Source organism: Peromyscus californicus, unplaced genomic scaffold (genome assembly GCF_007827085.1).
Source record: "Peromyscus californicus insignis strain IS unplaced genomic scaffold, ASM782708v3 Scaffold_12__1_contigs__length_115047231, whole genome shotgun sequence".
Lineage (NCBI taxonomy): Eukaryota > Metazoa > Chordata > Mammalia > Rodentia > Cricetidae > Peromyscus > Peromyscus californicus.
In genome coordinates this window covers 48,187,444-48,203,350 of record NW_026294413.1, presented here as the reverse complement: position 1 = coordinate 48,203,350, position 15,907 = coordinate 48,187,444, and the positions used below count along the sequence as shown (strand labels likewise).

Genomic DNA, 15,907 nt, shown 5'->3' with positions numbered 1-15,907 from the left:
GGTCAACTTTCTTACTACTGCACTTTAAACCCCAAATTGCTAGTAAGTAGCCCAAGTGACTAGTCTGTCTAAAAACGTACCCAAAGAACACATGTCTGAATATCGAGGTTACTATTTCACAAGCTTGCATTCTGCAGTTGAACACCATGCACACCAAACACAAAACTTGACAGCCACCACACCCACCAGGCAAGGCTTTGGCGCCCAGGGCTCCTTACCGCATTCCGCTGTGATGGAGGCCAGCCCTCCATACACAAAGGGCTTCCAGTTGAGGGCTGACATTTCCACTATCTGGTCTCTTTGGAGTTACTCAAACATTGCCTCCAGGTTTGCCCTGAATTACAAAAGGGAAAAAAAGATTCAAAACCATGACGTCTCAGTCACTGTTCTATGGCTGTGAAGAGACACCATGACCACGGCAACTCTTATTAAAGCAAAACATTTAACTGGAGGCTTGCTTACAGTTTCAGAGGTTTAGTCCATTATTATCATGGCGGGGAACATGGTGGCATGCATGGTGCTGGAGCAGTAGCTAAGAGCTACATCCTGATCCGCAGGCTAAGACAGAGAGACTGGGCTTGGCATGGGCTTTTGAAACCTCAAAGCCCACCCCCAGTGACACACTTCCTCGAACAAGGCCATGCCTCCTAATCCTTCTAATCCCATCAAATAGTTCCACTCCCTAGTGACTAAGCATTCAAATATAGGAGCCTATGGGGGCCACGATTATTCAAACCACCACACAGGCAGCTTCTGCTTCAAACTCTATCCATGGGTTTTATTCAGAGAGTGCCCCCAAACAACCCCATCAACAACTGAGGTGAACCCTGCCTTACCAAAGCACAGCCCCTGTGTCCGAGGCCCTGTGGTGGTCTGAATGAAAATGGCCCCCATAGGCTCATAGGGAGTGGCACAATTAGGAGGTGTGGCCTTGTTGGAGGGAAGTGTGTCACTAGGAGTGGGTACTAGATTTCAAATGCTCAGCCAGGCCCAGGGGCTTGCTCTCTCTTCCTGCTGCCTGCTGATCCAGGTGTAGAACTCTGTGCTCCTCTGTCACCATGTCTGCCTGCATGCCGCCATGCTGATAATGGACTGTGTGTGTGCCATGATGATAATGGACTAAACCTCTGAAAGGTAAGCCAGCCCCAGTTAAATGCTTTCCTTTATAAGAGTGGCTGCGGTCATGGTGTCTCATCCCAGCAATAAAACCCTAACAAAAACAGGCCCCAAATGAGCAATCTCTAGTCTTCCTTCTCCAGGGGCCTTAGCCTACACTCTGCCAGGCTGACACCTTGACATGTGTGTACACTTTTCAGCACAGTGCAGAGGAAGCTGCTTTCTAGATGGTCTTATTTTAGCTTAGATCTCCATTTCCTCATGCAATGAAGATTTGCTATTCATTTGCCACCGTCTTAATGAGTCCCTAAGGGAAACATCATACATCCCTCGGGAATACTAAAATTGGAAACCGCTATAAACCTAGATCAAATGAAAATGCATTGACATGAACAAAATCCTCTTTGAGTGTGTACTTGGTTAATGCCCGCTCACTCCCTCCAGACTGTGTTACAAGCTTAGAGGACGCTCGGCATGAAGGTAAGTAGAGGCAGAGCTCGGTCAGAAGTACACACTTGGTCCTGTTGACCTCCTATGCTAAGTATTCTCTGCACCAACACCACCATCACCAGATCAGCCAGCCCAACAAATAGCAGAGCACAGACTTACTTATATTTACTTTTGGACCATTTCATACACACATACACACACAATGTATTGTGATTATATTCACCCCCATTATCCTCTGTCTCCCCATTCCCTCTGAACCCATTCTTCCCACCTAGTTTCCCAGTGGCTACACCATTAAGAGAAAATGACACCCCCTCCTCCAGCAACCATTAACAGTCACCAGTTCCTCAGGAAGGGATGGGGCTTCAATATCTCCTCCTCTATGCGCGATGGGAAGTTGAGAACCCAATCTAATGCAGGTATCCATAAAGGACGGATGTTCATGGTTGCAACAGCAATATCATATCTGGATGGCAGTGTTACATGATATTTTTCCCCATCGCCTCACTGGCCAGAACTTCCTGATTCAGCCAGGGTGGCTGGCCATCGAGTCCCAGGGATTCACCTATCTCCACTCCTCATCACTACACCTGCCTTTTTACATGGGTCTGGAAATCAAACTCAGATCCTTAGCAAGCATTTTACCAGCTGAGCTATCTCCCCAGCCCTCCCCCACTACAAAACAAGTATCTCTGAAATGAACTGAAGGCTCTTACTATATTCACTGCTCTATCTAGTCCTCCAAAACTCGCATTATCCCAAAAGGCTGCTCCCACCCTGCTCAGCTTCCATCTGACTGGTTCTGAGGGGTGTGATGCTACACAGGCATCACACACCTGTGTGGAACATGGGCTTCCTTAGCAGTTCAGCCTTGGGTGCAGACCAAGCATCCACGCCATTTCTATAAATCAGTAAATGAAAGAAAAGATGGCCTCAGGGGACCCTGTGATTTACATTTCTGCTTATAATAGCTGTTTTTCAATATGACATTACAATTGTGTCTTCTTTCCATTCATCTAATTTACAAGTCTTTTTCTACAATTAAATATGTAAACATGGATATATATGGATGGGTATATCTGCATAGAACACACGCGCCTCCAAAATGCCAGCAAACGTGTATAGAAAAGAAAGACTTTTCATTTTTAACTACACTACCATCATACCCTCACGCTATGTCACTAATTAACTTTCTGTTGCTATTTTTGAGCTATCATTAGTTCTGTAAGTTTTAATAGTAAGTACTTTTTCTTCCCTTGGTTTTGGCCTTGGCTTGTTTTTGTTTTCTGAGGCAGTCTCCTATGCCAGGCAGACCTGGAACTTACTCTGTAGACAAAGATGGCTCTGAACTTCTGCTCCTCCTGCTTCCTGGAAGTATAAGTACGCATCACTACACCTGGTTTTATGCAGTGCTAAGGATCAAACCCAGGTTCGTGAGTGGTAGGTGTGATGGCTAATCTTGGTGGTCATCTTTACCCACCTAGGAAGAGGTAACCTCTATTGAAAAACTGGCCTTTGGGTATGTCTGTGGAGCATTTTCTTGATTACTAACTGATACTGTGAGCCTACTGTGAGAAGTACCATCTCTAAGTAGGTGTGCCTCAACTATACAAGACAGGTAGCTTGCTGAATGTGAGCCTGGAACAGGACAGCAGTGTTCCTCTAATTTCTACCCTTACTTCCCTTGAGCATGGACTGTAATCTATGAGATAAAATAAACCCTTTCCTTCCCAAGTTGCTTTGGGCAGTGTTTCTCTCACAGCAACAGAAAAGAAAATAGCACAGAAATTGGTACCAGGAGTGGGGTGTTTCTGTGATTGACCTGACCATGTTTTGTTTTGTTTGGGTGGGTTTTTGTTGTTGTTGTTTTTTTGTTTTGTTTTGTTTTTTGGCAGGGGAAGATATAGAAGTATTTGGGACTCAGACTGTTGAGTACTCAGATTTGAATGAGTGGTTGTTGTGGGAGCTTTTGAAGATAACACAGACAATGGAGGCCTGGCTCGTGACATTTTAGAGGGAAGCAGAGACTGTATTAGGGTCACTCATGTGATATTTCGGATTAGGAATCTGGTTGCTGACCTTTAGCTGAGCCTAAAGCAGCAGCTTGATTAACAAGAGACCAGCCCCACTCGAGTGAAACCTTGTGTGCTTTTCTGGGACAACAGATGCTGGTCATCTGGGGCTGAAGAATCAGCTGTTTCTAGTAAGAGATCAGCCTCACTGATATGAAAAATTCCGGGAATTATTTATTTAGGGTCAACACACAAGCCTTGGCCCGGGAGAGCCAAGGCTGTGTCTCAAGCAGCTAGTTGGAACTTGGTAATATCTAAGGGTCACCCCCATGGGTACTGGTTTTGAAAGCATGAGAGGCAAGATTGAAGGGGGTCATAGAGAGCAGCTGAGGCTAAGCAACATCCAGGAAAGGCCACTGATGAAGGTCTAGTCTCAGTTTCAGTGGAAACTCTGGGATACTGGAGATGTCAGACCTGTGGAATTTCTGCCAAGGGCAATGGCAAATGTGGAGTTAAGCCAGGCTCAGCCTACAAGGCAAGTTGTGTGTGCTGCAGAAGGCAGAGCTGGAGAAGTGGGGCTGCCCAAGCTTTTGGGGACAGAGGATCACGAATGAACGCCAGATACTGGACACTGAGCTACAGAATCTGGATTTTGGGTTTGCCTTGATCTGACTGTAACTATGCCCCAGTTCTCTCAGAATAAGAAAGTAAATAACTTAGTTTTGGTTTTACAAGTACCCATAGTTAAGAGACTTTGAACTTTTAAAGAGATAAGGAACTTTTAAAGTGTTAACGATTTTTTTTAAAGATTGTGGTACTGGCCTACAAAGAATTTACAAAAAATCAGAAAGCCTAAGGAAGGTGGACAAGCATCCAAATAAAACAGGCCCAGCTGGAGGCTGGTATCTTCCAACAGGTGTGTTCTAGGCTGTGCTGACCATGGCAAACGGCCAGAGGTTCGGTTATCTTGGGCTGTAACCTATGTTCAGTAAACTAACCCATTTGTGTCTGAGCTCTCTTGGAAGGGCTCTCCCCAGGCACATTCTTGTTTGTTTGTTTAATTATTTATTACACGTACAGTGTTCTGCCTGCATGTATCCCTTCAGGCCAGAAGAGGGCACCAGATCTCATTACAGGTGATTGGGAGCTACCATGTGGTTGCTGGGAATTGAACTCAGGACCTCTGGAAGAGCAGCCAGTGCTCTTAACCATTGAGCCATTTCTCCAGCCCGCACATTCTTTACCCTCCTGTGAGGAGTGATTCTTCAGAGAACCCCAATTCTATATGGTGAAGGCCAAGATGGAGATGGATGTATCTGGTGAGCGTCTCAACTTGAGAACTAGCAAAGAGATTACAACTTGGCAGACAGCCAGAGTCAAGTGGTGGCTGTAGACCACCTCCCATCATGCCCTTGTGTTTGGTCGTCCTCTCGAAGTCAGAGCTACAGCAGTTCTCTTTGCTGCATCACAAACACAACACCGAGATCAGCCGTTATTACGGAATATCTGATGTCAGGCATTGCTATACACTTTTTACACAAAGGACTCAATTCAATCCTCATGACCTGTGAAACAAACTTCACAACTAAAGCAACAAGGCTCAGAAAAGAAAGGCAACTCTTCATTCACGATGGGGCACCCAGGCGAGTGTCCCTCTGAAGGACTGTATGACCTCTCCTCTTCATACTACTTTGCAGTCAAACAGTATCTTCCAGGCTGTTAAACACATATGCATATATGTGTGTGTGTATTTATGAAGACTGAGGGGTGTATCTTGGTGACAGAGCACTTGTCTAGCGTGTCGAAGGCTCAGGGTCCAATCCCTAGCAACACCACCAAATAAATAAATAGGTGAGTAGAGTGATAGCTGTAGAATTTGGGGGGACAAGAGATAAAAATCTCTTATTTTAAAATATATTTTCTGAATGAAAATATTTATACAAAGAACCTTAAAGATTCTCCCTACGCTTAAGATATATACTGTTACCCGTTCTATAATATCATCTTTTATACGTTAATTAACATTTATTTCCACCTGACTTTGTACAACTGTAAAGAGCAGCCACTAGAACATAGTACTTGGAAAAGGACTAAAATAGCACAGGAAATACAACAAATAGGACTATATGAAATTAAAAGACTTCTTTTCATAAAGAAAATTATCAGAGTGAAAAGAGCCTACAGAATCAGAGGGGGAAAATCGTTGCTAACTACATATGAGACAAGGGATTGATATCCAAAATGCATAAGGAACTGCAAAAATTAAATATCAAACCCAATCAATAAGTGAGCTACTAAACTGGAGAGAGGGTTCAAAAGAAACGACTGGCCAAGAACCACTTGAACAAGCATTCAACATCCTTACTCATCAGGCAAATGCAAATTAAAACTGCTTTGAGCTGGGTCTCTTTAATCCCAGCACGCTGGAGGCAAAGGCAGGTGGATCTCTATGAGTTCAAGGCCAGCCTGGTCTACATAGTTCCAGGACAGCCTGAGCTAACTAGTGAGAACCTGTCTTAGAAACAAACAAACAAACAAAAAACTTCTTTGAGGTTCCATCTCAGAGGTTCCAGCTCCAGAGAGAATGGATGCCATCAGGAAAACAAATAAGGACAGCAAGAAGGCTTGGCAGGTAAGAGCACCTGTCCCCGAGCCTGACACCGGAGTTCAGTCCTGGAGACCTACAGAAAACCTGAGTTCTAAAAGTTGTTCTCTGACTCTGCACCAGCACTGTAGGTTCTCTCGTGCATGTAAGGCCGTGTGTGTGCATACACACACACATACACACACACACACTTAATTTTAAAAAGACTACAAATAGGGGGCTAGAGAGATGGCTCAGCAGTTAAGAGCACTGACTGCTCTACCAGAGGACCCAGGTTCGATTCCCAGCACTCCATGAGTTCAAGGCCAGACTTGTCTATATCAAGTTCTAAGCTAGCCAAAGCTACATAGTGAGACTCTGTCTCAAAAATAAGTGAAAAAGAAAAAGGGGAAAAAAGAGTGATCCACATATACAATGGTATTTTATGCAGCCATTAGAAAAAATGAAATCGTGCCATTTGCAGGAAATGTATACAATTGGAAATCACCATATTAAACAAAATCAGAAAGATAAAATATTGCATGTTTTATAATTGTATGTGTATTTTTAAGTGCATGCGTGTGTGTATACAGATTATATTAGAAAGAGGATTGTGTGTGTGTGTTCAGATCACGATACCAGAAAGAGGATCATGAGAGGGGAGAAACAGACCTTAGGGGGTCAGGAAACGGTGATGGGAGTGTGGGAAATAAGAAAACAGAAGGGCTCTAGCTGGGGGAGAAAGGGAGTCAGATGGAGGGAGTTGGGGGCCGATGCCTAGGGTAATGAATGAGAGCAATGACATCATCGAGAAACTCACTGCTTTGTATGCTCATTTTTTTAAAAATTGGTACTTGCTGCAAGTACTTCTAAGAGCTTTCCAAGTTTCTCTTACATAATTAATGAATCATTTTCATTTTAGTGTGTTCTTTCAGTCTACAGTCTTAAAATGTAATCACATACTCTACCCTTTCGTGTTCTCATAAATCTCTCCCCTATTACACTGTCTTTTCATAAACGTTTCCTATTCCCTATTCTTTTTTAAAAGCACATAGTGAGGGGCTGAGAGATGGCTCAGCAGTTAAGAATACTGGCTGCTCTTCCAGAGGACCACGGATTGATACCCAGCACCCACATCAAGCAGCTGGCACCTGGTGCCCTCTGGCTTCCTGCACACATGTGGTGCACATAAACTCACGCACAGACACATAAATAAAAAATGAATAAATCTTTTTAACAAAAAAAAAGCGCACAGAGAAAAATAAACTCATCACAGACTTATGAAATATGGGGTTTTAAGCACATTCCAGAAATCGGTACCATTTCACACGAGTTAACTGATTACAAAAGTTGGCAGTGCCAATGCCAAGATCAAAACTCATGCCTTTCAACTTTTACACTACGCATCTCCGAATGTAGAATCTGCAAGGACGTTCCAGCATTGTTTTGCTATTCTTAGGCAAGAACAATCCTGACGACTGCGAGCGTTTTGCCTGAAACTACACCCAAAAAGACTTAAAAACGCATTAACACGTTAACTTCTCGAGCAATTCATTTGACAGGTTCAACACGAACGCGAGAAGCAACCCTGTTTTGTTCCACAAGCAATTGCGTGTGTGACTTAAAGGAGATGGAACTGTTTATTATCCGTCTATATACCAACGCTGAAGATTGCACCCGACACCCTGTATATGCGAAAGAGCTCAACCACCGGGTTACATCCCTAGCCCTCCACCAGCAATTCAATGGGTAAGTGAGCCTTTTCCCGGTACTGAACTCGCGGGTGCTGAGGCTGCACCGTCTCAGCCCACGGATGGGAGGGGCGCACACCAGTGGGAGGAAGAAGTGCCGCAGCAAAAGGTGCAACCGCTGAGCCTCCCGGACGCCCCCCTCGGCCATCCCACGCGGCTCCAGCCGAACCATCCGAACCCGGGAGCGAGCCCGGGCCCGGGAGCCTCGTGCCCACCGAGCGCAGACCGCAAACCCCAACGCACTTCAGCCCCGAGCAAACCCGCTGCAGGGGTCCTCTGGTCGTGTCCTCAAGGCAGCAGCAGCGCGGACGGGAACTCACCCAGCGGCGGAGCTCCTCTTCCTCCGAGCCGGTGCAGCCGCCTGGGAGCACTGCGGGGCGGGAGCGGAAGAAAAGGCCGCCGTGCTGCGGGCGCGGCCCAAGCCCGGCTACGGCTCCGCCCACATCCCGCCGGACACGCCCATAGCTCGTTCTCATTGGTCACTGCCGGCACCGGCCTCTCCAGGCCACGCCCCCGTCCACGGCCGGTTTCGCCCAGGAGGAGTCAGCCTCGGTAGCTGCCACCGGGTCCCAGGCTCTCACTACTGGAGACCTCTGGCTCCTACCTCTCGGCTTTCGGTCTGTGAAGGAGAAACTGGGAAGCCAGAGAGCCAAAGGACTCTTCTCCAAAGGAGCTTCTCTGGGTGTCCTGGAGCCTCCGCCACCGCAAAGAAATCGTCTCACGATTACTATTTCTACCCTAGAGCTTTAGAATTTGAGGCGTGAACTGAGAACTGAGAATCCTTTACCCAGTCCCCAAACGCTAGCATTTCGCAACACTTGCGTTCTTTCAGGCTGTATATTCCTCCCACACCAAACTCTTGAAAAACTACCACTCATCACATATATGAAATTGAACACATGTTCAATCATTTCCCATACACTGTCATATTTATATCTCCTTTGCTGTCTCAAAAGGTCGTAGACACATGCACACATTAAGTTCAGGAGCTACTGGAAATTAACCCAGTGCATTTGAATTCTCCTCTCGTAAACTTCTTAATCTAGAGCTGTATTCTAACTTTTCTAAATTCTTCTTAATTTTGGCATATTTGCAGTCCATACCGATTGTCCTGTCATGTTCGGGATTCACGGGATTATTTTTCGCATGATTAGAGTCAGAAACATTTAGAACAATGGCGGGTACTCACATCACATCTTGCACTTCTGGACATGCGCACTGCCAGTTTGACATCATTATCCACCAGGCCAAGATGCAAAGAGCCGCACTTGCTCAAGGCTCCTGTCTCCTCAACAAAGCCAGTGAAGATAAATGTCTCCCAGGATAAACTGAAACCTGGTGGATATTTTGTCCCCAGTAATACCTTACCCAATGAATACAGCACACATTGATGATCATTTATTACAACAGCAGTAATTATATTACTTACAATTCTATCACCCCTTTTTTGTATTTTCGAACTGGTATTCACGTCTAGAAAGGAGTATCTGCCTCTGCCTCCTCATATTCTTCCTTTCTCAATTGTCCTCTTTGCTTTGAGTAACGCTGTGTGTGGTCTGGGTTTGTTTCAAATTCAACTGCTAAAACCAGATACCAGTACAATTTTGGTACTCGGATTGCCCGACTCTGGCCATGGGAGCCCCTACATTGCTCTTGTATCCTGGGGATGTTTTATCTTACAGTACTTCCTGCTCTCTAGTACGGTTCTCAAAACATCTTCCTTCCTATTGCACTCGGAGAGTGTGATGTTATAAAGTCCTTTTGCACTTTTCCTTTTATAGTGTATCATCACGTAACATAAAACAGAACATAGTTGGGTTCTCTTTAGGAATAGAACCAACATAATGAAAATATATTAAAAAGAGAATCTATCCAACCGCCTTACATGATAGGGTCTGGGTAGTCCAAAGATGGTTGTCTGAACTACGGAAAGGCTGGGACCAGCCTGATTGCCTCAGCCGTCCCAATCTAACACCAAGGGCCTGGAACATTTGTATAGAGCCATTAGTCTTCAGTCCATGTTCTGGTGCCAGCAAAGGAGTTTAGAAGCAGTAGCAGAAGCACTCACCAGCAAAAGGCTAAGGCAAGCAGGCAAAATGCTTTTCCCTTGGGGCTCCTTGTATCTGGGCTGCTGCTGGAAGGTGTTGCCCACATTCAGGGGAAGTCTTCCCACTTCAGTTTTCCGACCCAAAACCATCCCTCACAGGCATGCCTTAGAGATTACCCTAATCTAGAGAATGCCTCACAGGTGTCCCAGGAGGCTGGATTCTAGGTCTGTCAAGTTGACGATCAGTGTTAACCTCACAAACACTATGCCTTCTAACCACAGATATTTTTCAATTGTTTTTAGATTTATTTTTTCAGTTTATGTGCATGAGTTTTTCGTTGCATGTGTGTCTGTGCACCACACGGATGCCTGGTGTCCACGGAGGTCAGAAGAGAGAACCAGATCCTCTAGAACTGGGGTACAGACGGTTGTGAGCTGCTATGTGGATGATGGGAACTGAACCCAGGTCCTCTAGAAGAGCAACAAGTGTTCTTAACCACTGAGCAACCTCTCTAGACACCCTGATATTTTTAAATCACGAGTGATGGACAGCTCTACTTCCGATGCCTGTACCAGGGGCTTCATTCTGGCCTCCACCTTTCTGTTTCATCTAACCATAGTGAATTCTCTCATTCCACCAGCATTAATACATTTATCTATTCGTTATAGCCTATAATTTACACAAAACAGTTGACTCTCTGGCAGGAGTGGCAATAACAGGCTGGTGACGCGTTAGGCTGTGAAGGAAGGCTGACGGCAGCAATAGAGTTTATGAAAACAATAGGGAGAGAGATGGCTCCGTGGTTAAGAGCACTGACTGATGTTCCAGAGGAACGAGGTTCAATTCCCAGGCCGTCCGGTGTTCGATCGCCAGGATAAAATATATATATATAAAAAAAAAGGAGTTTATTAAAACATACTTCGGAAAAGCCTCGGCAGATGAGACAGAGGGGACAACTCCCTTCACATAGGCTTTCTAAGCAGCTGATCCTAGATAGGGGGGCTTCTACATGGGTGGTCAGGCAGTGATTCGACGTCACAGCGCAGTGGAATAATTGCAATTGAGGCTTATCGTGGTTTGCGACAACCTGACCTTGAAGCAGCAATGGTCCTGCCTGAGTCAGCTTGGCACTGCCACCAGTCCTCACTGGCATCCATGGTTTGCCACTAAGGCTTCTCATGATTAACTCTTTCTGCCAGGATACCGATCCTGCTTGGAGGCAGCAGTGACCTTGCCCCGAGCTCAGCCTGCTCTGTGGGAAAAGAGCCTCACTCTGAGGCTAGACTAGCCCCAGCTGTCTCAGCGAACACAGCTGAGACACACCACCTGCAACAAAGTCACTAGATTTGGGACTTCTTAATTTAATCTTTATAATCCTTTAAGTGTGATGCAATTAATATACAGTGCTCCGAAGTTCTTGAATTAATGTATTTTTCTTTCTAAAACTTTTTTACATTTTTATGGTGTGTGTGTGTGTGTGTGTGTGTGTGTGTGTGTGTGTGTGTCTGTCTGTCTGTCTGTCTGTCTGTCTGTCTGTCACAGGAAACAGTCAATTCTCCCTTTCCATCAGGGGTCCTAGGGTTTCAACTTAGGCCATCAGACTTGGTGGCAAGTGCCTTTACCTGATGAACCACACGCCAGGCCCTAATGTGCTTTTCAGTATGGTTATGGTATCAGTTCATTTGTTTGCTTGTTTTTAACTATTTTGTTTTATGTGTATGAGTGCCTTGCCTGTATGTATATGTGTGCACCACATGTGTGCAGTGCCCAAGCAAACAGAAAAGGGCATCAGATCCCCTGGAACTGGAGTTACAGATGGTTGTGAGCTACCATATGAACATTGGAAATCAAACCCAGATCTTCTGGAAGAATAGCCAGTGCTCTTAACTACTGAGCCATCTCTCCAGCCTCTATTGCATCAGTTTTTATAGTGTTATATTTGTCATTTTTTGCATTTGCACCAATTTTGGAGCTAATGTATCGCTCTCATTCTTATTTCCTGAATTTTGTTCCCGTGCTTCTATCAGAAAGCACTGGAGTCAGGCACAAACCATCATTAACTCCTAGACTATCTTCCTGATGCCGGGGAGGAGAAGAGACAGGATCACTTAGATTGATACCTCAGCTCCAGATGGCTTACAAGACAAGTCTGCAGTTAGGGGTCACTTAGAGATATGGTCATCTCAAGGCTTGTCCCCGGGGCAAAGGTGGAATACTTACAAGTTCACTCAGCCTGGCTGCTGGCAGACCCTAGAAGACCCTTTTTTAGGTTCACTCTTGCCTGTTGGCAGGCTTCGGGTTCAGGCTGGCCACTGACTGATGGAGTCATTTCCTGGGGCTTCCTAACAAAGTACCATGAAAAGGATTGGTTTTCTCCTGGTTCAAAAACAAGACAGCAATAGAGTGATAATCTCTATTGAAGCTCTAGGGCACAGCCTGATGATGCTCTAGGACTCAGCCTGGTGATCTGAGGCCTTTCTCAGGCAGCTTCCTCATTTTGTCATCTGCTGGGGCCTGTGAATGGTATTCCTCCTTTGTGTCTCTGCTCCTAAATTTCTCTCTTAAAAATATAACAGTCACAGGGTTAAGACCCACTGTCGCACTTTAGAATGTTTAGGATGCTCTCCAAAGTCCCATGTGTTGGAAGCTTAGTCTAAAACTTAGCACCACTTGGAGGAAGTGAGTCATAACGGGAAGTCTTCCAATCATTAGGGGTGTGCTTCCTAGTGGATGGTGGGACTTCAATCCATTCTCCTCTTCCTTAAACTTCTGGCTGTAAGGTGAGTGGCGGTGGCTTTGCCACATGCTTTTTGTGACCTTGTCACCAGAAAACACCCTCCAAAACTGTAAACCCATGTATCCCTTTTCTCTTCGTAAGTGAAGTTCCCAAGGGTTTGTTACAGTCACCGAAAGCTGACTAACATTTCCAGTATGCCCATACCTCACTTTATTGTGTTAGTAAAACAAAACAAAACAAATTGCTGTTTTCAAGGAAGGTCACAAGACTGTGTCTTTGGGGCTGGGAAACACAGTTAAACCCACAACAGCTGAAGATGCCAGTTTCTTGCATCACAGACCTCCCTGTAAAACTGTTTAGGACATTGCACCCTGCTCCATTTGAGAGGGGAGGGTCCAGGGCAGAAGCCACAGTCTTTTGTGTGCTAATACAACCGTGACATCCCATTATCTCTGCTGCTGCACTGTTTTGCAGAAGCAAATCGATAAATCTACCCCTCATTCCAGGGGGAGGGGATGAACACAAGCTCAAACACCAGTGGGGAAGCCTCCTCAGGTGCCATCTTCAGGAAGGCATACCACAACACACATACTGTGTGCTTCCTCTTAGCACGTGAGAGGTAACACACTTTATTCCACATCAGTCACAATCTGTCCTTGAGGGAAATCGGGCAAGAGCTCATTCAGGAACTAAAGCAGAAACTATAGAGGTGTGTGGCTTACTGGCTGCATCTCTCTGTGTCTTGTACTCTGATAGCTTGGCTATACAACCTAGGACTACCTTCCTAGGGATAGTGTCACCCACAGTGGGCAGAGCCCCACATCCATCATCAATCAAGATAATTCCTCAGAGACATGGTTGAAGTTCAGTCTGATTGAGTCACTCCTCCTGAGGTTCACTCTTTCCACATGTCTGGGTTTTGTCAAGCTGACAATGCATTATCAATCAGAACGATTTTTTTCATTGCTATAACATAATACCAGATACTAAGTTAATTTATAAACAAAAGAGATTCACTTCATTCTTTCTGGACGCTGGGAAGTCCAAACTTCATACCATCTGGTGAGGCCCCTGGGTCTTCAGATGGCATAGCATATTGAGAAGAATAAGCTGCAACTCGTGAGAGCTCATATGTCTGGGAGGAAACAAAACTTCATCATAGTCTACTGAACTTGTCATTCCTAAGGTAGAATCCCTTCATGGGGATGGAACTCCTGGGACCTAACTGCCCTCCATCAGGCCTCATCTGGAAGTTTCTACCACCTTAGATCATCACACTGAGCTCAGCACATGCTTTCAGAACTGAATATCTGGGGGAAAGCATATCATAGCAGGGCCTTACTTTGTCGCGGGAGCCTTAGGAAAGTCAAGAGTTTTCTCTGGGTAATCACAAAAGGGGAGTCAGAAATCCAATCACGAGAAGGATCTGACACAGCACTGATGGTGTGTGCCATGGAGCGGTTGTGTACATGCCTGCAGCTCCCCAGATATGCCAATCTCCCTCTGAGCTCTGCAACTTGGCATGTGCTGCATTGCACCTGCTGAGTTCTCCCTCTGCTAATTCCTGTGTGTGTGTGTGTGTGTGTGTGTGTGTGTGTGTGTGTGTGTATGTGTGTGTGTGTGTGTGTGTGTGTGTGTGTGTGTGTGTGTGTGTGACTATAGTAAACATATCCAGGTAGCAAAACAAAGACTTTGCTTCTACCCAATCCTGTCCACAGCTCTCTGTCCTTGGCTAACTGTCTCCATTAATGAACTTCTTCAGTTGCACAATGGAAACAATATTTACCCTACAGGATGTCAAATGAGGTGAGTGATGTGTGCCCAAGTTTTCCATCTCTGTTACAAATGCCCCAGGGAACCAGCTTGTAAAGAGAGAGGGTGATTTGGGATCACCATTTTGGCAGTTCTGGTCCATGATGAAGCAAACATGTTGCTTTCAGGTCTCCAGTGGCGGGCTGGAATATTGAAGCAGGAACATGTCGTGGAATGAAACAGCTCCATTCATGACAGGGAAGGGAAAGAGAAGAAGGGAAAAGGGCCAGGCCCCCTCCCAATGACCTAGAGACCCCGTGTAAGACTCACCTCTTAAACCTTCTTCCTCTTCCTAATAACACAAACCTGGGGTCTAAGGCTTTAACACATGGGCCTTTGAGGGACATCCCAGATCCCAACAAAAGCGGTGCACAAAAGCACGTTGTGCAAATGTGAGTGCTGGAGAAAGACCTTCTGAATTCATCTGGCTACATCCCTTGCCAGCTTCAAGTCCTTCATTCTTTCCCCACAGTGCTCAGGGTTGCAGGTAAAAGGTGACTCAAGAGAGCCCTGACCCTGCAGATCCAGCCACAGAGACTCAGTTGCTCACCCTCCTCCCCACTCACCTGCCTCTCAGCCCTCCATTCAGAGACCCATTTTCTCAGGCAACTGGACCATTAGTCTCATTTGCACTTAGGCCTTGTATTAGCATGGTTCCCAGGCCACTATTTGGTATGGTAAGGTCCATAGGACTGTAAGCCAGCACTAGGTGATGAGCCAGACTGCCTTCCTCTTAGGCTTAAAAGCTACTTTATAGTAAAGACAAACTAGGCTTATTCCTGTTTCTCAAGGACTGGGCTATGCCCCACCTGTAACCTTAACTACAAATGGTTCTGCACTACCTGTTCCAGGAATCGGCAACTATGTCTTTGTTTCAGAAAGCTATTGTGATCATCTTGGAACCCTACCTTTGTTTCAAAAGGTTTTTTATAACTACCTTGTTATGGTCACCTTGAAGTCATGTCTTTATTTCAGGAGGTTGTTATGACTAACCTGCCATGCTTATGCTCTGCTCTTGTAACCCTGCCTACTTGGCCGACCAAATTCCCCATTTGGAAATCTCCTACTCCTGAGCTATAAAAAGCTTTGTCTTCCTCACATCCAATGGTGGCCTCTTGAACCCTGCCTTAGAGGGAGGCAATCCTTGCACACAAATAAAAAAGCTTGCTTTTATTAATTTGGCCATGAGGATTTGGGTCAGTGGTTTTTCTCCTTAATCTTTGGGATAAATGTATGACCCTAAAGTAGACAATGGCCATACTCCTGAAGAACTGAGCAACAGAATTCTTCCTCACCTACTTTGTGGTTGGCAATTGTGTTAGTACTGTGGAGTGCTGGTAGATAAGAAATGCTAGCTGGGTGGTGGTGGCACATGCCTTTAATCCTAGCACTTGGGA

At 45.5% G+C, this 15,907-nt stretch overlaps 1 protein-coding gene across 3 annotated transcripts in view; it reads right to left on the bottom strand.

Annotated features, from left to right (window-relative positions):
* Slc25a30 (solute carrier family 25 member 30) overlaps positions 1–8,359 on the bottom strand; it is a 28,419-nt gene extending 20,060 nt beyond the window's left edge. The window contains exons 1-2 of one of the 3 annotated variants that reach the window (XM_052732722.1): positions 8,234–8,359; positions 219–334 (exon numbers count right to left, since the gene is read on the bottom strand). In XM_052732722.1, the coding sequence (XP_052588682.1) occupies positions 219–282 (64 nt within the window). In that variant the 5' untranslated portion in view covers positions 283–334; positions 8,234–8,359. Of the gene's footprint in view, positions 1–218; positions 335–8,156 lie in introns of all 3 variants that reach the window. The other 2 variants (XM_052732723.1, XM_052732724.1) reach the window with 2 other exon arrangements.
* Between the last annotated feature and the right edge of the window lie 7,548 nt (positions 8,360–15,907).